The sequence below is a fragment of the Copadichromis virginalis genome, linkage group LG20, assembly GCF_057382275.1.
Source record: "Copadichromis virginalis isolate Kocher_CV1m ecotype Utaka linkage group LG20, C_Virginalis_male_GT1.1, whole genome shotgun sequence".
Lineage (NCBI taxonomy): Eukaryota > Metazoa > Chordata > Actinopteri > Cichliformes > Cichlidae > Copadichromis > Copadichromis virginalis.
The window spans coordinates 2,602,742-2,626,578 of record NC_140637.1 but is presented as its reverse complement, the minus strand read 5'-3'; the positions used below and the strand labels follow the sequence as shown (position 1 = coordinate 2,626,578).

The following is a 23,837-nucleotide window of genomic DNA, read 5'->3' as shown; positions in this document are numbered from 1 at the left end:
AGTCCGACATGATCTAAAAGCACACATTTCACCCTCATTATGACCACAACTCCGCAAAGAAGACACGCATCGATGAATTCGGCAATCACCGACTCAGGAGCTCTGTTGTACAATTATTTGGTCTGTATCCCAGCATGGGCCCGGAAGTTGTTTGGGATTCCGATTCCCAGGTAAAAAAAAAAAAGAAAGAAAGAAAAAAAAAAGAAAAAAATCCCGGAGATGCTGTCGCCGCCTGGGAAAACAAACAGCTATTCAGACAATTAAAGGAAAACACCGATCGGTCGCCAGGTAAGGAAGAGGCTCGTGGACTCCGCTGCGGCTCTTGGTAAGACCATCCGTCGGTGTTAATTTGGAGGTACGGCATGTTTTTTAGTAGTTGGTAGGGTGAATGCCATTTGTCGTGTGGTCGGGTGCCATAGCAACGGCTCATGAGAAACATTGTATAGCCCAGGCCAGTTTTGACGTGCTCAGTGTTGGATGACAGCCGCGTTCATGCGGAGGACGTGGACAATCGCAACTCTTGCAACAAATTGCCGTTGTGAGCCGATTGTTGTCAGAACTAAGCAAATCCAGCGAGCAGCTAAAACAAGTAGCTACCCTGCGTGTGGAGAGCCATGGCAGTTATTTGTAAATGCAGGAATATCTTTTATTGCACATAGTCGCTCGGGTTGGGGCAGCAAGGTTTGTCAAGCAAGGGGCGGCAATGGTGCGCGTCCCTTATTTTTTTCTATTATTCTTTTTCTTTTATTTCTTTTTTGTTTTTTTTAATCGCCGTGCCCTGGTGTGACTGGCGCGTCTCCCGGCTGCATCAGCGCCTGTTGCTCCCCATGCGCGGCCAATGACAGGATATTAATTTTTTTTCCCTGTGATGTGTTGTCTCCGCCCCCCTCCCTCCACGATCACTCCAAAGTCTCCTCTGTCCACTGCTGTCATCCATTTGAGCAAAAGGTGCAGCCTTGAACGTCTTGTGCTTTTGCTTATCTCGTCTTTGAAATTGTGTTCATCGTTACAGCATCGCCTATTCTGGTCAATGACAGTGAGCACAGGCTACTGTATGTCTGAAGACGCTGTAACTCAGCAACGCCTGTGTAGTCTGGTCTTGGTGTAGTCTGCATACCTCACTTTATTTGCTGTGTAACAATCGTTTTATGGAGGCCTGGCATAGATTCAGCCTACTGCATCATCATCATCATCATCATCATCATCATAATAATAAAAACAATAAGTGCAAATTGACAAACTTGATCCATCAATAAAAAATAATATTGTAACTATGTTGTATCTCATACATAATGTAATGTAATACAGCATAATGCAGTATAACTTCAACATTGTAATGTAATCTAATATACATACAGTGCACTGTTAGTATCAAATCAGGCACATAGTCTTGTTGTGGTTGCACACTGGAATGCCTCATAGTTAAAGCCTCGGCAGCTATCCTCTCTACTTCTGCGAGCTTTAACTCCTCCTTCAGCTCTCTTGGCCATAAATGTGGAGCCTCTCATAGTCATTTGCTTGGCGGAGAAGAATCGAAAGGATACAGACATCGTAGGGGAGACCTGAAGTTTACTATAATACTTTGTCATTTTTTTAAGTGAACTTATTAGAGAAAGCATACATTTATTTATTTATTTTTGAACCATATTCTTGAAGCAACAGGCTGTTGTGTAAAAGTACATTTTATATAATTATCCAAGGTGTGATACAGAATTTTTACAGGAGTGCAATTTCAGTCTGTTTGATTCAGAAAGTATAACTATGAATGGCAAACCATAGTATTTACAGTCTGCCTTTAAACTGTATTTCTGTAGGCATCTGGTGAGAGAATGAATGCTGATGACTGCAATGGACGCTCATACACACAAGGTAATTGTAGATATAAAGGAAAAACTACTGTACGCTGGTGTGTGCTGTCTACAGACTTTCATGTTTACTTTAATAACGTGGGCATATTTGTATTTCAGGTAATGGAGGAGAATCATCAACAGAACAGGATTTTTATGGCGGGCTGCAGGGCCCTTCTGCGAGATCTCCAAACAGTCAGCAGTCCTCACCACACCGCTCCCTTAGTGGTTAGTTATCATTCCTTTGTTACATTGCAGCCATACGGTTGTATGTAAGTAAATATATATCTCTTCCTCTCCTTCTCTCTTTACAAAGCAAACTCCATCAAGGTTGAGTTGTGCAGTGATGGCGCTCCACAGCCAGAGAAGAAAGAGGCTGTGAGGATCGACGGCGGGAATAATGACCAGGGAGACCCCATGGAAGAAGCCAGTGCAGAGTTCGCTGGGGCTGGAAGAGACCTAGCAAGCATATACAGTGAGATGGCCAGTCCAAATTCAGCTTCACCAGGACCTATCAGGTTGCCCAATGGGAAGCTCCAGTGTGAGGTGTGCGGGATGATCTGCATTGGACCTAACGTGCTGATGGTGCACAAGCGTAGCCACACAGGTAAGAAAAAAAAGAAGGACGCCCCCCCAGCAAGGCAGTTTTTAAATAAATGAAAGACAAGTATCAGTTGAGTGCAATGCCCAGTGGGATTTGCATCTCACATCCTCTTTCCATCCATGTGTTCACAGGGGAGCGACCATTCCAGTGTAACCAGTGTGGAGCTTCCTTCACCCAGAAGGGAAACCTGTTGCGCCACATTAAATTGCATTCAGGAGAGAAGCCTTTCAAATGTCCCGTTTGCAATTACGCTTGCCGTCGGAGAGATGCACTGGCTGGACATCTGCGCACACATGCAGGTAAATGAGTGACCTCCCAAACAGCAAAATTATTCTTCTTTAACACTTGAGCCAGATTGTCAAGTGCTACACTCACATCACATATGGACAGTTTGGAATCTACATACATAATCTGGCCAGACAACTCTGGTGGATAGCATGGAGAACAGCCAGAATCAGCTGAGAGCTCTGGGCTTTTATAGCCATACAACAGCACCTAACACATCATATACAGTCCATGGAGAGATTTTTTCACAAATGTACTTGTTTAGTTATTGTTGCTGCAAAGTAATACGATTCCATAGCGTGAACACGTGCAATGTGTGACACAGAGGTAAGCAGTAAAAGTGGAGCTCTATTAGAAAGGTCCATTTCCCCCTTCTTTCTATCTCAGAGGAAATAGGTCTTTATGAGAGTTTTCTGTAAAACACATGACAGAATATGACATTTAACAGTATCAAAACAGGAAATCCTGCTGGTGCTCTTGAACAGATATTCACAGGTGTTCAAATACAGTCTTGTTACAGTAGGTCTTGGTCGCTCTCCTCAGGTCTCAAAAGGTTCATTTTCAAAGAAAAGATGATTACAAACTGGATTTCAGTGAATTGACGTCAGTCTTTCCGACAGCTTACTAGGGTGGAACCTTGCGGTAAAGGTTTAGGCGTTTTTTTCTGTCAAGTAACATAGGTCAGTTTCAGGAATTGCTAGTCAGGGGGGAAATCCAAACCTTTTTTTCATTCAAAAAAATTCCCCCAACTATAAATAAATAAACAACAATTAGTCCTATATTTATTCAACAAGTTCCACCAGCTATGGCAACTTATTAGCTATTCTAGATGAAATCAATATAATGTTTTTTTCTTTGAATTACAGTTCCTTCTCCGACGGTGGGAAAACCTTTCAAGTGCAGCTACTGTAGCCGCAGCTACAAGCAACAAAGCACACTGGAGGAACATCTGGAGCGCTGCCATACTTATCAAAAGAGTCTGGACCAAAAGGCGGTTGTCAACACACAGACAGCAAAGGGTAATACATGGCATATAACATAAAACTCACTATTGTTACATAAAACTAACTCATTTCTGACTTCATGCATATTGTAAATGCTAGCTTACACATAATTTGGCAATAGATTAATGTTTGACTGATGTTTTCTGTTCGTAGGTGAAGAGTCAGTAAATATGGGGACAGCTATTAAACCTGAACTCCAGCCAACCAATGACAAAATCCAGTTTGTGGATCGACTGGCTATAAGCATCACGAAACGTAAGAGGTCAACGCCACAGAAGTTTTTGGGTGAGTTTTTTTTGAGTGAAGTAGAAGTAGAAATATATTAGTAAGCCTATTCTTATTCTGTTTGATATCTTTGTTATGTTATACAGTACAAGTGACATATATTTTTAGCTTCATAAGAGCTAAGCAGTTTTACATCCTTGTGCCAAATGGAGACACTGGGATTCAGTTGTGCCAAGACAGCTGGTCAAATATCTTTTTTTTAACAATTTGGGGCACGCTTTGCTTCAACCGATATTTCTTCTTTTCATAGGCGAAAAGCACATGCACCTTGACCCACTCGAAGCACCTTACGAATTGTCGTCTGGCTCTGAAAAAGAGGGAGACCTCATGACTTCACAGTCTGTTGGCAACTCAACTGTGCTGGCCGGTTCACAGCTACACTGTGCCAGGGTTAAAGGTGAGAACCACGAGTCGCCTGCTCTGTCTCAGCTCCATCCCACCTTCCTGTCTGAGCTCCGCACAGTCATGGGTTCCATCGGCAGCAACGTGACCCCTCATGGCCCTCGGGCCCATGGCGGAGGTGGGCTGGCACCAATGTCTCTTGGCCTGGCTGTGCGGGAGGCAGGTGAAGGCCGCGATGACCAGCCAACAGCACACAGCCACACCACCTCACCCAACGGCTGCCCCGACTCCACAGACACAGAGAGCACAGCAGAAGAGCAGAGCACAAGGGCTGCTGCCCCGACAAGTACCTCCAACAACCACCACCTCCACTACCAAACCTCAGCACTGCCCCGCAGCCATCCCACTTCCAGCCCCAGCCAGGCCAAAGACTTGGACCCAGAGTGGGAGAGAGCGTGTCCTGTGCCCCCCACCATAGTAAAGAGGAGCCCTGGCTCGCCCATTTCTTCCAGGGACACTGTGCAGGTGTTAGACCGGGATGGCAGGCAGGTGCGCTCCTTCCACTGTCGGCATTGCCGCATCCTCTTTCTGGACCATGTCATGTTTACCATCCACATGGGCTGCCACGGCTTCCGCCAGCCATTCGAATGCAACATCTGTGGCCACCGCAGCCAGGACCGCTACGAGTTCTCATCACACATCAGCCGTGGAGAGCACCAGGTGGGCTGAGGAGAGGGGACGCTGGCAGGATGAGGAGAGGTGACTGCTGCTCTATAAAGTTGTTGGCTCACGTTTGTTCTGCACCAGATCAGTTGCTTTAAATCCTGTGTGATTTTATTGTAAGAGAATTTATTGTACCAAGGCAGACGCGAGTGAAGATACTTAGTACTGCACCAGTCAAAGTTTAGCAGAGACAAATTACGATTGATTGCACTCCCATATCAAATCATACTGCAAAACCCCTGGTTTTGCTTTAAAAGTGCCTTCTTTGGGGATTTCCTCTTAAGTGAAAAAAAAAATTAGGGGGGTCTGGTGCTCAAAAATCTTGACTAGCCATCTTTTCCTAAGTGATTATGAGTAGTTAGCACTTTTAGGAGATGCGGTTAAGAAAAACATGGCATGTACATTTTAAGAAATATATTGCTTAGCGTGCACTAAGAGCTTCATTTTTGTTGCTGCGGAGGGTATTTTGTGAATTGTGTCAGGTACGCTTAATATGCACTGAGAGCTTTGTGCCTCTATGTTCAGGAGGAGCTTTGGTCACAGACAAAGCACAGAAAGGGATTGCCTTAACTCCTACAGTGGTGCGCTGCTGTAGGAATACATATTGTTTACAGCATGGTTTTAACAGTTTGTGGAGTCAACTCAAAGGAAAATCGAAGAGGAAATGAACTCAAAAATGGCAGTTCAGGGCTGAATTATAGCTAAAAAGTAGTTGGCTTTGGATTTTAAAGTGAGCCTTAGAAGACTGGTGCAGATCAGACCATGAGCCATGCAGTGTACATTAAGAGCCCGACTGAGATAGCCCAGGGTGCTATACCTATACAGGATTGCACTTTTAGGTTCCCTGCTTATATATGAACATCTTTGCTGAAGCACTTGATGGCTTTTACAATTTTTTTTCTTGATTGTTCGACTGCACTGATGAATCGCATATTACTCACAACAACTGGTCCTCTAATTTGCAACGCCAGTATATTTCTAACGAAGCCGGCCTTCTACAGAGTCCTACAGCGTTCTGCACTCAAGTTTGCTGCATTGTGTGACTGATAATTAAATATCAGTTCAACTAAAACCATCCTTTTGTGGTTTCGCACTCAGCGGTTAAAGCTGAGATTTTAGACAGTTTCCATAATATAAGTGAGTTAATAAATTATTTAAAAAATAATTAACAATGAATCACTTTGGATATGTTCAGTTGTCACTTGTGGTTATCTATTTAGTGTTGTTTGTTTCAGCCTTGGTGTATTTAATCAGCTATATTCCAAAACTTATCCAGCATATTCCTCAAGTCCATGAAATGTTACCTCCTGCTTCTTTATAGCACCCAAATACCTTATTGCTACAGTATGGTGAGTTATCTGACAATGTTAATATTGGGAACATGAATGAGACCAAACTCAGTATTCTTGTTATTGTGGGTTTGCTGCTTCATAGTTTTAACTTGATTTCCTTTAATAGCAAGCAAAATGTACTTGAAACTGTTTGAGAAAAAAAGTAAATCTAAAAATGCACTTGGTTTGATAAGTAGAGAAACGTGTGTGTGCGTGTGAATGGAATATAGCATGTGTGCTTGTCATTTTCTGCTTTTATCTAAATTGTGAATTATTTTTGAAATGTGAAGTAATTTCAAGAAGTGAAAGTGAGGCATGGGTTTTTGTCTCCTTGTGTGGACTCAATGTTATACAATATTTTGTGAATGATGTAACATGACAAAACACTTTACCTCAAAGTTCAAGATGTACAACTGCCTCATTATTTTAAAAAAAAGAAGTCATGTTGCTTTCAAAGATGTTCTTGCAGTTACAAATGCGCGCCCCTCGATATTCTAAAAAACTTTTTACTGTCAATAAAGTTACATTTATTGTAAATGGGATTTTTACATTTTTTTTCCTCTCAAGAATATCTTCTTTTAATCTTGAACAATAATGTTACAATACAGATTTGAACTACAAAATGACAAAGATACACGTTATCCTTTCTAGTGGCAAGTTTAATATTTTATCTATTACAGCCGTGTTCTTTTGGATACAAATCAAATTCAGACTATATTAGACATATACAATACATTTAGCGAATATGTACAGTGTAGTTTTAATACAACTTAACTTGACACGATTTACATATGTTTGTATTAACCAGTTTAAATGTTAATCTGAGGCGTGTATTCACCATTTGAGTGAATCGCAATCCGCTGGTGAAATGTTGCTTTCCAGAATTGTTTGATGCAATTAGATTGTAATGTGAATTCTTTAATTCATTATTTCTAATGGGTGTTTGTGTGGGAGGCTAATTTAACTAATTTAACTACGTCAATGTCGTTTTGCAAAACTTCTGAGCTTTATCTAAATGCCTTCATTCTTCAAAGACATTCCAATGTCTGAGTTTGGATGTTGTAGATCTTAAATATTTCCAATCGCTTAACAGATCCAGAGGTTAAATATGGTGTCTGCTCTACCTGGGCTGAAAACTAGATGCCCTATAATGGGCTATGTTGTGACAGCGAGTTTGGGTTGTTTAAACGCATTTCTCACATCGCACTAAATTTTATCATATGCTTCAAAATAAATAAATTAAAAGCCAGCTTTTGAAGTGTTTCGTGGTGTCACATTTGAGCAAAAGCTAGCAGACTAGAACTGAGCAGCTGAAGTATGCAACACAAAACAAAAAACATTTTTATCAGTGACTGACAGGATATGGCTTTATAGATTTATCCAAGGATGCACGCAATAATTATTTCTATAACGCTCATAGACAGCCACAGAGTGTTTTTCAGAGAAATAATCCAATAAAAAGAAGACGATGGGAGATGAAAGAAAAAACAAAGAACATGGAACAAATAAAAAAACTGCTCTAATTTAAAGCAAAAAAAAAGAAAAAAGATATGCATTATGAATAAAAGAGGATTTACGACAAATACGGGAATGAAAAGGCAGAAATGTAATATGCATTAAGCAGAACTGGTACAAACGGGTTACAAGTACATTGTACTCGAGTAAACAGACACGTCTTAAGCTGACTTTTAAAAAAAGTCTCATTTTTGGTGAACGTCGTTGCTCTGCAGGTCAGGTGTCGTAGCCTCAGACGACTATTCAGACACACTGATCAAGAGAAACTGTAGAGTTATTCATTTAACAATTATACTGAAATATGTGTCATACCTGCCTTTTTGTATTTTAATATACACAACAAGTTTCCATTTTAAATTTTAGGCATTTTTAGACGTATTAGCCTAATGGTAATATTTTATTGGTCTACTATTGGCAGGGAATCTGATCATTTAGCTTGACTGAATGACTGATGAAAATAACAGAATATACAATATGACATCTTGCAAGAAGCCACAAGCTCTGATGAAGAGTGTTAACATTCAAAATTTGGGAAAAAGGACAAATCAGTCTGTTCGGATTGTAAAGCACCATCAATTTTAATCAGCATCAAACACGAGCATCACTTAAAATTGTTTAACCCAGGTGTTACAAAAACATGTGGATAGAAAGAACAATAATTTATGTATATAATTATAATTGTAATGTTTTATTAGTTTAGCAGCACAGGAGGTGCATTATATTGTACATTACAGAGAAGATTAACCCTCAAACACGTGTTTTTAATATTACTACATGACACAAAAAGTTGAATATTTTAGATTTAAAATCCAATACATGGCACTTTTTTCAGTTTTTTTTCTGCCTTCATAGAGTAAGCAGTGTAGTTTTTGTTTAAAGCACACCTGCAGCAGGTTTAAGTAGGGATAACCTTAAACATTACTGCTCTCTCCTCATGTGACCTTTGCGCCCATATCACAGCTCTTTGCTTTTCCTGTTTCAGGTTAGTTTTAACCTTTTCTGTCCTTTGCAGAAGGAAAATCTCTTTTGGCTGCTTGCACATACAAATTCCATGTAACTGAAACAGTATTTTTACTTAAATAAAAGCCAAACTCGACACTATAACTATACAAATAATAACATGACACAAACAATCAGTATGTGTGTCAAAAAATGTTTAAATGCAAAGGATTAAATAATCCCTTAGTTAATGTTTTGTATCGATGTTTTTCTGTAAACTAATGTTAAAAGTAATAAACAAGATTTGAACTTATTGTTGGTAAGTTATCTTTTAACTTAAATAGATTATGCTCTGATGTGTACTGATTAAGTTATATGAGTTAATATAAGTTATTATTTTATATAAAAACTGCAACGCTCTCTATATACTGAGGGATATTGCTATAAAAGCAGAACAACAAAAAAAGGCAAATGTCATTGCACCCATAAACTCTCTGATGAAGGCAGTTGTTATGTTGAAGAAGAGTGCAGAGTGTCATTATTGACAGGTGGAGTTCTTGTCACTTTAACCCTTGACTGCATGTGCCGTTCAAAACCACTTCTTAGTTCTCCTCTCATTAGTTTTGTAATCTTCAGCTTTTAAATGGAAAAGATAAATACTACATCATCATGTCCACTAACCAAGCGCAGTATTTTGAATGCTTTAAAAATGGTTTTGATTTCATCAAAAATGCTTCCGTGCATCAGTGCACAAGCTCTTTATGGAAAATTACCTGAAAAACATCATATATCTGTGGTGTGCAGTACAATTCTGAGAAAACAGTCTGCTTACAATACTTGAGCGAGTACTCTGCCTTATAGTGAATTTACAAAGAAATGCCACCTGTCTTCAACAGGAAGTTTTCAGTCAGCACTGTCATTTGATTCTCTATTATGGTTATTTATCACGTTTTTACCCACCTTACACACTTCCAGTAAATCACTACAGCTGTCTATTGCATTTAGGGTTGCCAACTCCCTGAAAAATAAATAAGGGACACCTCGTGGCCAGGGCCGGGCAACCCAGTTGTCTTCACCCTTCCCAGTGTGGTAGCTCTTTTTTTGTGTGTGTGAAATTATTTTTTAACCATTTGACTTGAATTTGATTTAAGCAGATGCATATTCTTTGTGATATGACCATATGGGAAACAAATGATCATTTAGCCATTTATTTTTAGCTCAAAATGACAACATTAACACAGTAAAACAGGTCTCTTTCTTAAACAGAAGCCTGTCATGCTTAACTTTTGAGAATATAAGTAAATCTTTCTTTAAAAGAACTCTGTCCTGCTTAACTTAAAATTATATAAATTAATAGAAAGCAATAGAACGAAAAATATTCTTGTAACTGTGCACATATAGTGCATTTAGTACAATTGGCTTCAGTTGAGGTATTATTTCAGCTTTTCTAATGCTAATCAGCTGCTCCTGTTTGTAAACCCGCTTGTTCCCATGATTACGCACCTCACTGAAAAAAATATGTTGTTGGATTTACTTAATTCAATGGTGGACATTTGTTGCACACAGATGTTTTGCTTTGGCAGCAACTTAAACAATTGAGTTAAATTAACACAATTTATTCATGTTCAATAAACCTGTGCAATTTGTGTTGATAAAATGTGACTTAAACATGTTTTGATGAAGTAATTTGAGCTCTTGGAATATTTTAATCCTTCACAATTTTCTCACGTTATCCCAACACGATTCAATAACTTTTACCCAATACTACTTGGTCACTTAAATACTACATGTTATCTTCAAATTACATTTTGCTATTATATTCTAGTATCAAATACACAATTTTCAAATGGAGGCCTTATAACAGATTGTATTGTTCTCTTCCAAGATGGTTGCTGGCATCCACCAGTAACCTTTCAAAACAACATGTCTAATTTCACTGCAGTAGGTAAAGAATTAAACTGACATTACTCCTCTACTGAATCTATATAAATCAACAGTTAAATAATGTCAGTTCTTCCGTGTTCTCTGGAATCAATCGCAGCAAAGAAATTAGACTGTTTCTTTTGAAAAATGTTGGGAAAGAACAATACAAAACATTCTATTTAAGGCCTCTGACATCAAGATTCAGTTAAACAACAATTATAACTAAACAATTTGAGGTAATGTTAGTTTCCATTAACATTAAATTAGGTTACTGAATTGGCAAACACCTTCCTATTAACACTACCCATTTTACCCCAATAACTAAAGAAATTAGCACTTGCAGGTCAAAAACTTTATTCAAGAGACGCAAAAATAACATTGATACAGTGACTGTCAAAAATTACAGCACTGATCATACTGTGACATCTTGGTTCAAAACAGCACACTTAGAAATATTCAACGTTCTTTACTTCAACTGAATGAAACTGAAAATACCATTTCACACGACCCATATGGGATATTTAGACTGTATAACTGTTCACGCTACATCTCTTCACTAGTAAAAGAAAGAAAAAATACAAAGAGAAATTTAAAAATGCTGCCAAACAGACAAACAGAACTTGTACAGAGCAAAAGGAAAAACAAACAACAACAAAAAACAGCTCGTCCTCATGGCAGTTGCAGAGTATATAAAAATGAACCCTGCGATCCGTTCCTGGAATTGAGCTTCAAAAATGCAGCAGAACAAGTGTGAGATTTAAATGTCCTCTCACCTAGAGCTGGTCACCTCACATGCATAACAGTGAGCTTCGTTGCAGGAGCAGTTTTGTCTTAGTTGTGAGCTTTTCTTGAGAGCTGAGTTGCATCCAACTCCATTGAATCACCTCAAAAGTGTAGCAGAGTTGTGATGGGTAACTCATGTTGAAGGAATAAAAAAGGTCCAAACAGCATGGCTACTGCAAAGGTCACGTTATCCAGATCTTGAAGAACAACATCAGAAAAGTCATTGCCTGGCGCATCTCTGGAGACAGATGTTCATTGTGGTTTTCTCAATCTGTGCAGTGGCCTCAGTCAAGTCCTGGTTAAACACAAAACATTTCTTTAAGATTCCTTTTTAAACTCATCTCTTTTGAATCTACCAGTTCTAATGTTAGAGTAATTTAAACCAATGCAAGCAACATAGTAAATAGCTATAGCCAAAGAGTGGCCTGCCATGCTGCCATTCATGGTCTAACAGAGTTTCTAAGAGAGGGTGAAAAACATAATAATTTCAAATGCTTTACATTAGTTTTTGTTAGAAAGACACTGGCCCATCAGAAATCCAGGCTATGTCACTCAGAAGATGTTAGAATTTAGACTTTCAGCCCCACAATTTGGTTAGCTGTTGGTCAGTTGGTCTTTTTTTTTTTTTTTTTTTCAAACAAAAGCTAATGTAAATACTGGTGGGATTTTCCTTTGTTCATTAGAATGACAAATTTAAAGTTTTTTCACACTGATGTGACCCCTAATACAGGGGTGGGGATGGGGCCTCAAGGGCCGGCGGCCGAGTTCACTACCAGGCCTCATGTGAACTTCAAATTATTAAAGAGGACTACTGGTCCTAACCAGTCCAATGAGGATCAAGTGGATAACTAAATGCATTTTTAAAGGTTGCAAATCCACAATCTACTCATAAAACACTCACCATGAACTCCTGCACCAAGATGTTGCAATTGTCTTTCACACAGATGCGGAGCACTTTGATGAGGGACTCCGAGCATTAATGTCATCCTTGACTATTATAACAAAGAAAACAGAGATTTGTGAACTTTTCAGTAGCACAGAAGAAAATGATCCCAGACAAAAACTCTTGACTTTTTAAACCAGTCAACATGCAACACCAGCATCTACAAAGCAATATCAAAAGTTCCTGTTTGACATCAACTTTATGGATATATAGTTTCCAGAACATTTATTTTTTAAAAAAGATAAATTTTTCTCAGTGGGCCAGTAAATGCATGACGAAAATTATGGCATCCTTTTAGTGGAATCATTACTCACAGGTAATAGTTGACTGTTTCAATGGATGTAGCATAAAAATTTTACTGACCGAATGCAATACATATACACTTTGTAGTTAAAGAATTTTAAAGTTCTTACTGTCATAATGGCAGCTACATCCTTTAGCTTTGTGCCCTGTTCCCCCGATCACTTTGCAAACACTTTCAGCAGACTGTCAGAGAGAAACTCAGCTCCGTCAGAAACCTTGACTGTAAAGGCATGGTTGGGATGCACTGGAATGCTGCATTTTATCTGAAATGACATAAAATTATTTTGAAATAACAGCAGGCACTGTGCTTGGTTAATCAGTAATGTTTTGTTGAATAAAAACTGTGTTTCCAGATCTTATGGGATTAAAAAAAATCCAAAGATGTTTGTTTCTGATTTGCAACCCAACAACCCACAAGTTACAACCTCATTTCAGTTCAAGTGTGCATTAATGCGAGTCCAGTAATCACCTTTCTGGCAATACATACAGGTATAAGATAAACCTATGGCAGATTTTGGATTTCTCAGTTGTATTAATAGGGTCAGTATGCATGCACCTAATAATTATAAAAAACCCATTATAATTAAGTTACAGAAACGAAAATAGAATATACTTTCTTACCATAACACCTTGAACCCACAATCCATCAGCTGACTCCTGGTGAAATGCAGAATAGAGGTCATCTCTCAATGTGCAGCAAAAAAAACAAAAACAAAAACAAAAGGACAGCAGGTGAGGCCAGGAGGGGTAGGGATGTAAGCTAGCATAATGCCGCTGATGATATTAGCTAAAGCTGTTCAATGTCCAAAATCTCACTAACACCATGGTGCAGTAAATACACAATGTAACTGAAGAGTCAGTTGGCAAATCTATTCACACAGAAAACCAAATTATGTTATGAGTGCCTCGTAATTAGGTTTAATGTGATATTACGGCTCTTGTGCCAAAGACAAATTCAAATGAAAAAGCGCCAATTCTTTGACAACAGATAAAACAGCAAATAAGCTAACGGCTCTTTTTTAGCATGTTACATGGCGACACTCTAGACGTTTAACTACATTTGGCTGAAATATGGTAAATATTAATTCAAAAAATCAAGACATACCAAAAACGTAGAGTTGGCTGCTCGACTTGACTGAGATGGATGCCTTTTTTAAACCACGATCCAAAGCCCGCGAGATGAAATCACGCGTGGTTTCACGAGATTTAACGTTGCTATCTTATTGACTTACTTCACCTGAACATGATATGAACAATTTAATACACCCTTTCTGCATATCATGTAGTTTTTACACTATATAGTTACATTTAACTTTAAAACATGAGGCAATTGTGTTAAATACATGCAAGATGCTTACATAAATCCAAGAGATGGCCAGTCCCTTTTTTTCAGTGCTTAACTCATCATCATTATTCATCTATGTATTACTTTTATGTATTATTCATCTATTTGTTGTAATCATCCATCCTTGCAGTTGTTTATTACACAAAATAAATGATATTATCACACTTCTGGCCACATAGCGCTGATATTCACTGCACATGCCCATATTAACCTTAACCAGAGGGTTTAAACAACAAACCAGTGTTTACATACCATATCTGCTTCTGCCGTGACCTGGTGGACAAAAAATTGGTTAAGGGTTCCCCGAGCTTTCACGCCCCTCATGTTCTTCTTGTGCCCACCACTAGAAGCATGCCTATGGAAAAAGTGCGCCGGCACACAGTGCAGTGCGCTTTATAGGTGTTATCGTGCACTTTCCCAGCCAGGTGTTTTCCTTTTCCCAGTCCTCCCTGTACTTTTGCAGCCTTTTTTCTTTTCTTTCTCTGAGGGGAACAAACATTGCTGCTCTAACGCTGGGCTTACACTGTGCGATTTTTGGCCCATTTTGAGCCGATTTTTGAGTGATCGGCCCGATTTTGGCCTTCATCGTGCGTCGTGTAGTATACGTGGGGTAACGAGAAGCGATTAACACCTCACGACCAGCTCCCGATCATCAATCGCTCGTGAGGGTGTCACCACAGCCGCTCACACTGCTCATGCGCAAACACGTAAACATCGGTGAAAAAGACGGCGCAGCACGGCTGTGCAGCGTGTGATCTGGACACAAGTGATGGAGGCACAACTTGTAGAACTTTGGAAAGCTCATCCGAGCCTTTTCGATGTGGCATCACAAAATTATCACGACCACAACAACCGTGAAAATAGTTGGATTTACATTGCTGCTCAATCACAGCTGCCTGATCATGTTTTTCATTAGCAATTTAGCAAAGTTGATGGTGGTGTGTCTGTGTGAGTGAAAGACAGAGAGAGCGAGCGACAGATTTTCTGTTATAACCTTCATGTTATGTTGGCACAGTGTGAGCACTCAGGTCGCATCAGAGCATCGGGTCGTATAGTGTGAGACCCTGCATCGTGACCTGCAAACTTCTAATCCCTGCGAGTCAATCGTGCAGTTTGAGCAGGAGCTGAATAACGTGACTGAAAAAAATCGCAGTGTCTGCCCAGCTTTAGGTGTACTGTCATCCGAGACTTGCACCGCAGTGTCGGCGTTTGTTTCCCTGTTGGCCATGCTTGTTGTTGTGGTCATCTGTTGTCTTCCGGTATTTTCTCCGCAAGCGACCTTTCCTCGACCAATGAGATAATCTGAATTGTCATACTCGAATTGTCATAAGTGTGCTGTCAGCTCATTGGTCACAAAGCAGGAGAGGGGCTGGGAATTATGTTTTCAAACAAAGCGTTAATTCCATTAACATTTATAGACTACTTTTGATTCTCACTGTATTACGGGATAAAGTGCGTCCCTTATTAGCTCAATACGGGACGTGTACTTGTGTTTCGAAATACGGGACGATTCCGTTTTTTAAGGGACGGTTGGCAACCCTAATTGCATTATTTATATAATATATATAATTCAGACACATAATTAATCTGTGTTAACATTACAATGACTAATTAATTAATATAAATGCGAATATTAATTAGTCTAACCTTTATTTTTGTTACTTTTATTGTTATTGTTTGACAGTGCAGCTGAATATGAATTATTATCTAGCTAAACATCTCTGCTTTATACAACTGAGCTGATCTCAGAGTGAGTTCGTTTTGGAGATACCTTGCAGACAGTTTGTGTTAACTATCTGCAAAAAACGTGATCTACTTGGGACATTTTGTGTTTTAAAGCTGCTTCCAGGAAGGTTACTAGCTTACCTTAGCATAGCCGGCTGGTGCAGACTGTAGCAGCTCTCCAAGGAGAAGGAGCTTCGGGCAATTCAGGTTTAAATTAACAACCCCTCTTTTAATAGATATGAATGGTTTACAGCTAAATAAGTCATCCTACTGATTTATTTACGTTTTCACTTTGTCTGTTTTAGCCTGCTCTTTTCACAGTCATCAAGACATTTTGGATACTGTTCTGTTAGCTAATAGCTAACTTCATTGTGGTTAAGTTGGTTAGCACTATAGAGACAGTCCTGTCTCCTTCTGAATGTCTGTAAGATGAAGGAGATGGTGGTTGGCTCCCTGGAGGAAAAAATGTGAATAAGCCCATTAAAAACGTGGCTGATGAGGTGGAAACAGTGGACAGCTACAGGTATTTGGGAGTTCACTGAATGACAACGTGGACTGGAGGACCAGCCGTGATGCTGTGTACAAGAAGAGGATGACCAGACTCTATTTTCTGTGGAGGCTCAATGCGTGAAACAAGATACTGGAGATCTTCCACCAGTCTGTGGTAGTGAGTGTTTCACTGCTGTCTGCTGTGGGTGCAGCATCAGTGCCAGAGATGCCAGCAGATGAAAAAACTAATCAACAAGACTGGAATCATAACTGACCAGAATCTGGGGGTGTTTGAGTCAGCGAGAGACAGGAGGTCACTGAACAAACTGCTCTCCATCACACCACACCCACTCCATTCCACATTACTGAGGCAGCAGCTTACTCTCTCTCAGATTTATGTTTCCTGGCTGCCATTAAGAATTCTTCAGAGAACCAGTCCACCTGTTCTCTGTGAAGCTGTACAACAGGTTGTGACAGGTGAACACACCTTTCTGTATCAAACCTTCCTGGTTCTCTTTCTGGGATGTATAAAGTACATATTATTTATGATGACCATTTGCACTACAAATCCAAGCATTCATTGCTAGATTGATCACTGTTGTATATAAAATTCTGCCCTACCTCACACTAGACTATCCAATTTATACTAAAATTAATTTTTAGGATAAATTAAATAGCTTTCTATCTATCTATGCAGAAGAGCATCTCTGAATGCAAAAGTAGATGGGCTACAGCAGCAGAAGACCACACTATGTGCCTCTCATGTCAGCTAAGAACAGGAAACTGAGACTACAATTCACACGGACTCGCCAAAATTGGACGGTAGAAGATTGGAAAAATCTTGATGAGCCTTGTTGTTGCTGACTACGTCCATCCCTTTGTGGCCACACTGTACCCACCTTCTAATTGCTGCTTCAAGTAGGATAAGATGTTAAAGTTCAAATCATCTCACTGTACTCAAATACGCTTTAGAGTCACCAGATCTACGTTCAATAGCGCATCTTTGGGATGTGATGGAACAGGAGATCGCCAACATGGATGTGCAGGAAATCTCTGTCATCATGTCAACAACAGCTTCATTGACATGATGCTATCAAGTCAACATGGGCAAAAATGCCTTTAGTTTTCCACTGTTGAATCTATGCTGTGAAAATCTAAGGTAGTTCTAAAGGTTAACAGGGGTCCAACCTGGTACCAGCAAGTTTAAGTGTCAGGCGAGTTATATTATCAGAATATTATCAAGTTAATTGAACAAACCAAATTAAAGCTTGTAATTTGGAAATGTCGTCACTAGGTGGCAGCATTTATCAATTTCCAGGCCAGCACAGCTCATTGACGCTTACATGATTAGAATGGCTTTTGTTCCTTAAGGGCACTTACTGTCTTAAAGCATTCGTCATAACACATGACCTGTGTATACACAGCACTAAAAAAAGACATGCACAAAGACATGTTATTCTTAGCTTTCTCAAATTGGGCCTCAGTGCAGAGGTTCATAGACTAGTTCAGACATGTATTCTAACCCAGGATGTGATCAGCAGTCACATTTGACATCTGTGCATTCACGTTGAACAACTCATAAGAAAACTATCAAGTTTTTTTTCTTTTATTTTGTCACAATCACAGAGTGTCCTATCCACAGAACCACCTCAGAGACACGATAGGTCAAGAGTACTGGTTCAGTTTCTTCAGGCGGATATGTTTATCTTCCTTTATGTGCCTTTAACATTTATTTTCCAAGGTCTCCGTGGAAGTACACTTCCACAGATTTAAACTTAGGCTAGTGTGTAGGGAAAACAGCAATTCACCTGACTTGCAGGTTTTCACAAGTCATCCATCTTCTAAAAAGTGAATCAAGCTGCTGTCAAACAAAGCTGTTTCTATCCCAGAAGATTTATGATCAGAATCATCTGTTTGCAAGAAAGATGGGTAGCTGGTAGCCCATCATTAATCAGAATCATTATTCCATCAAGCTAACACACCCATTTGTGTTCTAAAAGATCCAGATGCCAGAAAACATTGCGACTAGCGCCAAGTAAAGCAAAAATGTCTTCCCACATGCTTGCTGTTCAGAGAAGCTCCTCACTGCAGCTGTACCCTCAACAAGCGACAAGATGCATGTGGTATTAATTAATGCTCTTATTGTGCCATTTCACTTATGCTAAGAATGTGTTTATGGAGCAGATGAGTGTCGAGCAAGGTCACATTCAGGTGTTCTCAGGGTGTAATTATTCTTTCAATATTCAAGACGGCGTTGTTGGTTCAGGGCCTTTCATGCCAAACCATGACATTTAAAGCTCAATTATCTTCATTTAAATTTGCACCTTGGGTATTGCATGTCACGAAGATGCGATATTCAATGTCTCTAAACCAAATAGCCGGGCCACACGTTACGATCAGCAATAAAATGATATGCATTTAAAAGCCCCCGAGGACCTTTTCAGAGTGTAAAAAGTATTGAAAGGTTGCCGGCACATTTTGTAGGATAGCTGTGGCTCTGGAAGTGATTAGACCTCAAAGGTTGGGTGAATATATTGCAGAGAGACAGAAGCGGGTGGGAGTAGTATCTTGTGTGTGTTTTAAGTGTGACACGATGAGAGAATGTGTGTGTGTGTGTGTGCGCGTTTGTTTCGAGTGAGCAAGAGAAGGAGACTGGGGCGGTTCTCTTATGCAAGCAGTTCTCAGTATGAATGTAGATTGGAAGATGTGTGGCTCCTGTGGTTGGCTGTCCCCTGTGTCACTGCCTTTAAAAAACACTTGCCAAGAGAAATGTCTTCTTTACAGGCTTTGGCTGCCAGATGCTGGGGATAATGGATAGGACTGCAGAGGGAAAGATGGAGAGGTGCGCTCAGCCAGCCACACAAACACCAAAAGTGCACACATACACGTAACACAAACACGTGCACGCTAGCAGACTTTGTGGGCAGCGGTCCCCTGTAGCGCTGAAGTAAGCTGTGAATAATTCATCTTCAAGTCACTGTACGACTGCCACACATGCATTCTGTTACACACAGGGGAAGTGTTAGGCCTAGTAAGGCATGTCATACTAAGTAGTAAGTGAATGAGCATGCAGACTGGGCACGCTTTAAGAACCCAGAGGTGCCACGTTTTGTTGACGTGGGTAAAACACAATGGCAAGGAATAGCTGTGTGTGTCTATGTCTCTGTATGAAGCTGTGAATGAACACATGGGGCACCAATGTGTGAATGTCAACGTGTGTCTGTGAGCGGGATAGCCGGTGACACAGGAATGTGTCATAGTTCCTGCAAGCCACCCAGCTCCTAACTGCAGCAAATAAACATTCCTCTGCTGCTGTGTCAGTGCTGGAGCGCTCGCCCACTGTCGCTGTAAAACACAGCTCGGAATTAAAACCAAAAGCAGGGCACTTCTTCTTTTTGTCCCCACGAGTATTACTAGAACAGAGATAATTAGCACATGCCGTCAAAAATGTCTCAGTGTTGTTTATTGATTCAAATGAGGCCATGCTGGGCCTCAGACAATGGCCTGCAGACAATAAAACAAGCTGACTCATCTGGTTAAGTGAAGAGCAGTAAATTACTCCATCCGTGCTGTGGTCACTCAGATTTCCTTGATCTCGCACTTAGGCAAGTAAAAGAAATCCAGCAGCGGACAGTTTCGCGAAGATACGTTCGGATGAGGAGAAGTGTTAACGTTCAGCGTAGCCAGACACGTCTCGGTGAAGTTTATCACTGGCTTGTCTGTTTGATTTAACCGAATGTGTGCTTCATCCATGCTGACAGGTGAAATTATGCACAGGCTCATGTTGTGTCACATGGATTCCACCACAGTTTGTGCTCATGTTTCATGTGGATCTCAGAGCTGAAATGTTGCTGCGCTGTACCCGTACATTGTCAGATGTCTGTAAGCATATTCTACTGTTGGTTGTCCTTTCCCAAAGTCTTTCCCTATCATTACGGCTCTGTTTACGGGAGCTCTTACAGTGTTTGCTAGCATATTGTCTCCCCTGGAGTACGGCGCGGTTTAAAGTCGCGCTCTGACGCACAGTTTTCCATCTGAAACGCTTAATTTCAGTGGGACACGGTCTGACATGGCACTTTATCTGTTTGTTGTCACATATCTGGCTTTGCCAGGTTAACCATTCACAGATGTGTAACGAGAGAGTTTTACTTTTTCTTGTTCCATAATGGTTCTCACAGAATCATTGCCTGTGCATTTCAAATGGTACCTAAAGCTGGACGTCAGTGGTTTAGATGAACTTAGGGACACTTTGGTGTTTAGTTAGAGGTGATGTTCCATGGTGGTGAGGTTTTCGTCTCAGGAGTTTTGAGGTTTAGCAAAGAATTTAATATCAACAAAAAATGGGCCAGCAGAGAAAAAGCCATCAAGCCAAGACAATCCAGAGGCCCTGCAGTGTGCGTATGCGTGTGAGCGTGTTGATAGCTCAAAATATATTATCACCCCAAGCACATTCATTCATGTGTGTTCACATGCAGGAGGCCGCAATTGAAAACATTTTTATACATGTGTGAAGAGTGCTGGCCTATTAAACACACACAGACCCCAATACACTTTTATATACACACACACATATATGTGTGTGTGTATATAAATATATATATATATATATACATGCTGCACAGTTATATCCCTCCCACCTTAACTGCAGGGCTAGTTCTCCAGCTCACTCCATAGGGGCACTGAGCCTGACCACAGACATCATACTGATTGCTCACCATGGTCGAGTGGTCTGTCCACATTCCCACCCTGATTCACTTTGTGCACAAAACCCAACAACGGAAAACAGTGGTTTGAGAGTGTCTGAAAGTTTGCGGACAGCAGTGAGCGTTCGCTGTGTCTCTCCTAAATCAGTCCTCTTCTCATGCCTTCCACTGGCCCACCGCACACCCCAGAAACATGGGAACAAGCGAACGCAGGCTCAAAGCGATGTTTTGGAACTTTCTGGAACTGAAGCGAGAGGAGACGCACAAACAGGACGCTCGAGCTTGTATATCTGCTGGGGTGAATCTAACCTTCCCTCCTCTCCTGTGTGACAGGTTGTGGAAGGCCAGAAGATGATGAAGTGATGGAGATGTTAGGAGGCCACGGCCATTGTGATGCTGGGTGGCTGTTACTCCGGAGCTGCCATCTGGCGAAAAGGTCAGTTGCTAGGGGATGATTCTTCTCCTGGACCGTGTCTGCCTCCCAGCTGCCATCCACACACCCACACACGCGCACACACTGGCTCGACTGTGTGCACAAACTTAACACATGCGCACACGCATGCTCTTTTTTTTAGCACTTCCTAGAATCCTGAATTGAATCTGAGTAAATTTGAGCCACTACACTGACCGCTATTAATCCACTTGGTAGTTTTCTGCAAGTCTGAGTTCTTTATTTAATATCCGAGTGACGAAGCTGTAATTGCACATCTTGTTACATAATACCCCTGTGGTCACCTAATGGCACCAAACTCAATTCTTCGAATTATTACACAAGCTTGATATGGGTGTCCCTATAATAACAATGCCCCAAATTAATTTCAAATTGACCCATAATTGAATGCTAGGATTACAATGAGACATGGAGCGAGCACAGAAATCAAATCACTACTGCGTGCCAGACTCATGCCACACCACACTGTCAATCACAAGCACTGTAAACAGCCTTTCATTCAGTGCCGTGGCCCACCCCAATTATTTATCATGCTGCCTTCGAATTAACAGCCAACTCCACCCAACAGGCCAAACATTTTTCCTAGCTGTAGCAGGAATTTTAATGTGAAGCTGCTGTGCCTTCAGTATGCCATGTTTCTTGCATGTGACCTGCTTGCTGGATTTGTGCACGTGTTCTCGTGGCTGTCAGGTCAGTTGCAGGCAGCGTGGCTTTTTAATTCTCGTTGTCGAGTTACATAATTAGCAAAATTGCCCCATTAACCTTCACCCTTTAGGCTGCTGTGGCCTGTTATGATACTACCCAGAGATTTTTTTTTTCTTCATAAAAATAGAAAGCGAATTTACAGCGACGTGAAAAGTAACCATGAGCAAGCCACGGGAACAAAGTGTAAAGGAACTAACGTTTCGATGCACCACGTATCTCACTTATGAGCAGGCTGCGACTGGATGTCAGCGCGGTATTATTATCTCCAGATATTGGCAAAACAGTAGCTGGCAGGAACCAAAACCAAAATGGGACTCAAGCGTACAATTTTGTACCATCTCTATTTCTTTTTTTTTCTTTTTTAATCCTCCCTGTCACACATTCCTGTCCTCCTTCCCTCCTCCAAGTCTGCGCTTCTCCACTGGCCTTCCATAGAGCCAGTGACTTTTGTGTAGTGGAGCTGTTGTTTTTGTTTGTGCCCCTCTCACCATACCATACACCATAGCTGCCTGCTTGCCGCCTGACAGCTCCGTGTGTCAAAGGTGGCTACAGCAGAACAGACTGTGGGAACAGCCGGTTAGCCTTCCTTGGTCCCCTGCTCCCCAACCAGAGGGGCAGCCATCAATCCAGCGCTCCCCCTACCCCTGCACACACACTGAAGCACAAACACACAAATACCCAACTAAACTCATACTCACACAAAAACCCTACAACGCTCACACCCTCTCCCAATAATCCTCGGAAGCAATTTCATCTCGACTCGGGTGGCAGCCCATTGTCGCCAGCCCCTTCAATCTTTCCTTATTAACTCTCGCTTTGTCCCACATCCGAGCTTCTGGACTCATCTCTCCTACATTCCGATCAGTGCTGCTCCCAGCACTCCCAGGCAACCTCCATTCGCTAATCCCACTGCCTACCCACCGCCCCCCCCTCCCAGCAGCCCCACCCCAAGGAACTCTTACTGTTTTTTTTTCCAACCTGCCGATCACCTACTTGCAGAGTAAGGTAGTGGCATTAACTCCATGGGTTTTCTGAAGGCAGAGTGTGAAGGCGGGGTGGGTGAAAGAGGAGGCGGCCACAAAGTGACTCCAGGCCAGACAATTAGAACAATGAGCTGGGCCTGTAGGGGGCTAACTCGCTGCGTCACGCCTGGACGGTGGGGTATTTTGTCAGTTTAATGAATTGTCCGTCAGGCTAGAGCCACATCGCAGGCTGCGCAGGGAGAGGCCAGCAGGGACCCAGACACTAAGTCGGTATTTATTACACTGCCTTTGTCACTAATTGAGCTAATTATCACTGACTCCTTAGCACTCCCACAGGCAGCGCCCCCTCCACTTCACTCTCCACCAACTCTCCCACCTCACTCTCATGCCTGGGATTTGAACTCTGAAAAAAAAAAAAAAATCAACCACTTTTACTTTCTATTGTTTCTGTCTGCCCATGATTGCTGATTATTTCTCTTTCCAGCCAGATTTGCCTCGTTTTGCGTGTGTTTTCACTCCGTCAGCTCCTGACTTTTCTCTCAGTTTGTCAGTTATTACACAGTAAGCCATATCATGTTCTGGTGTGTTAACCCCTGTTTTCCAGTGATA

The 23,837-nt window shown here is 41.1% G+C and overlaps 1 protein-coding gene and 1 long non-coding RNA gene across 6 annotated transcripts; one reads left to right on the top strand and one right to left on the bottom strand.

Moving 5' to 3' along the window:
* The first annotated feature begins 10 nt into the window (after window positions 1–10).
* Window positions 11–21,479, top strand: ikzf4 (IKAROS family zinc finger 4). 4 transcript variants are annotated; one of them, XM_085443605.1, is made up of 9 exons: window positions 11–325; window positions 1,815–1,869; window positions 1,968–2,075; window positions 2,164–2,454; window positions 2,583–2,750; window positions 3,603–3,755; window positions 3,894–4,025; window positions 4,276–5,126; window positions 21,423–21,479. In XM_085443605.1, exons 2-8 carry the CDS (start codon window positions 1,830–1,832, stop codon window positions 5,094–5,096), a joined length of 1,713 nt encoding a protein of 570 aa, XP_085299731.1. In that variant the 5' UTR covers window positions 11–325; window positions 1,815–1,829; the 3' UTR covers window positions 5,097–5,126; window positions 21,423–21,479. The 4 variants fall into 4 exon arrangements, with proteins under 4 accessions (XP_085299731.1, XP_085299733.1, XP_085299730.1 ...); XM_085443607.1 differs by lacking the exon at window positions 21,423–21,479 and having other exon boundaries at window positions 11–288; window positions 4,276–6,952; XM_085443604.1 differs by lacking the exon at window positions 21,423–21,479 and having other exon boundaries at window positions 4,276–6,952.
* On the bottom strand, window positions 11,250–14,209 carry LOC146683979 (uncharacterized). 2 transcript variants are annotated; one of them, XR_014917218.1, is made up of 5 exons: window positions 13,933–14,209; window positions 13,449–13,484; window positions 12,938–13,090; window positions 12,483–12,573; window positions 11,250–11,876 (listed from the first exon to the last, which is right to left on the bottom strand). It is a non-coding gene; the product is annotated as an uncharacterized LOC146683979 (long non-coding RNA). The 2 variants fall into 2 exon arrangements; XR_014917217.1 differs by having other exon boundaries at window positions 13,449–14,209.
* Window positions 21,480–23,837: the final 2,358 nt, after the last annotated feature.

Bases quoted from the DNA above. Each gene is read 5' to 3' on its own strand.
- ikzf4 (XM_085443605.1), top strand. From the start codon at position 1,830: ATGAATGCTGATGACTGCAATGGACGCTCATACACACAAG. The intron at 2,455-2,582 runs GTAAGAAAAAAA...ATGTGTTCACAG, and splicing joins GCACAAGCGTAGCCACACAG to GGGAGCGACCATTCCAGTGT. The intron at 2,751-3,602 runs GTAAATGAGTGA...TTTGAATTACAG, and splicing joins ACATCTGCGCACACATGCAG to TTCCTTCTCCGACGGTGGGA.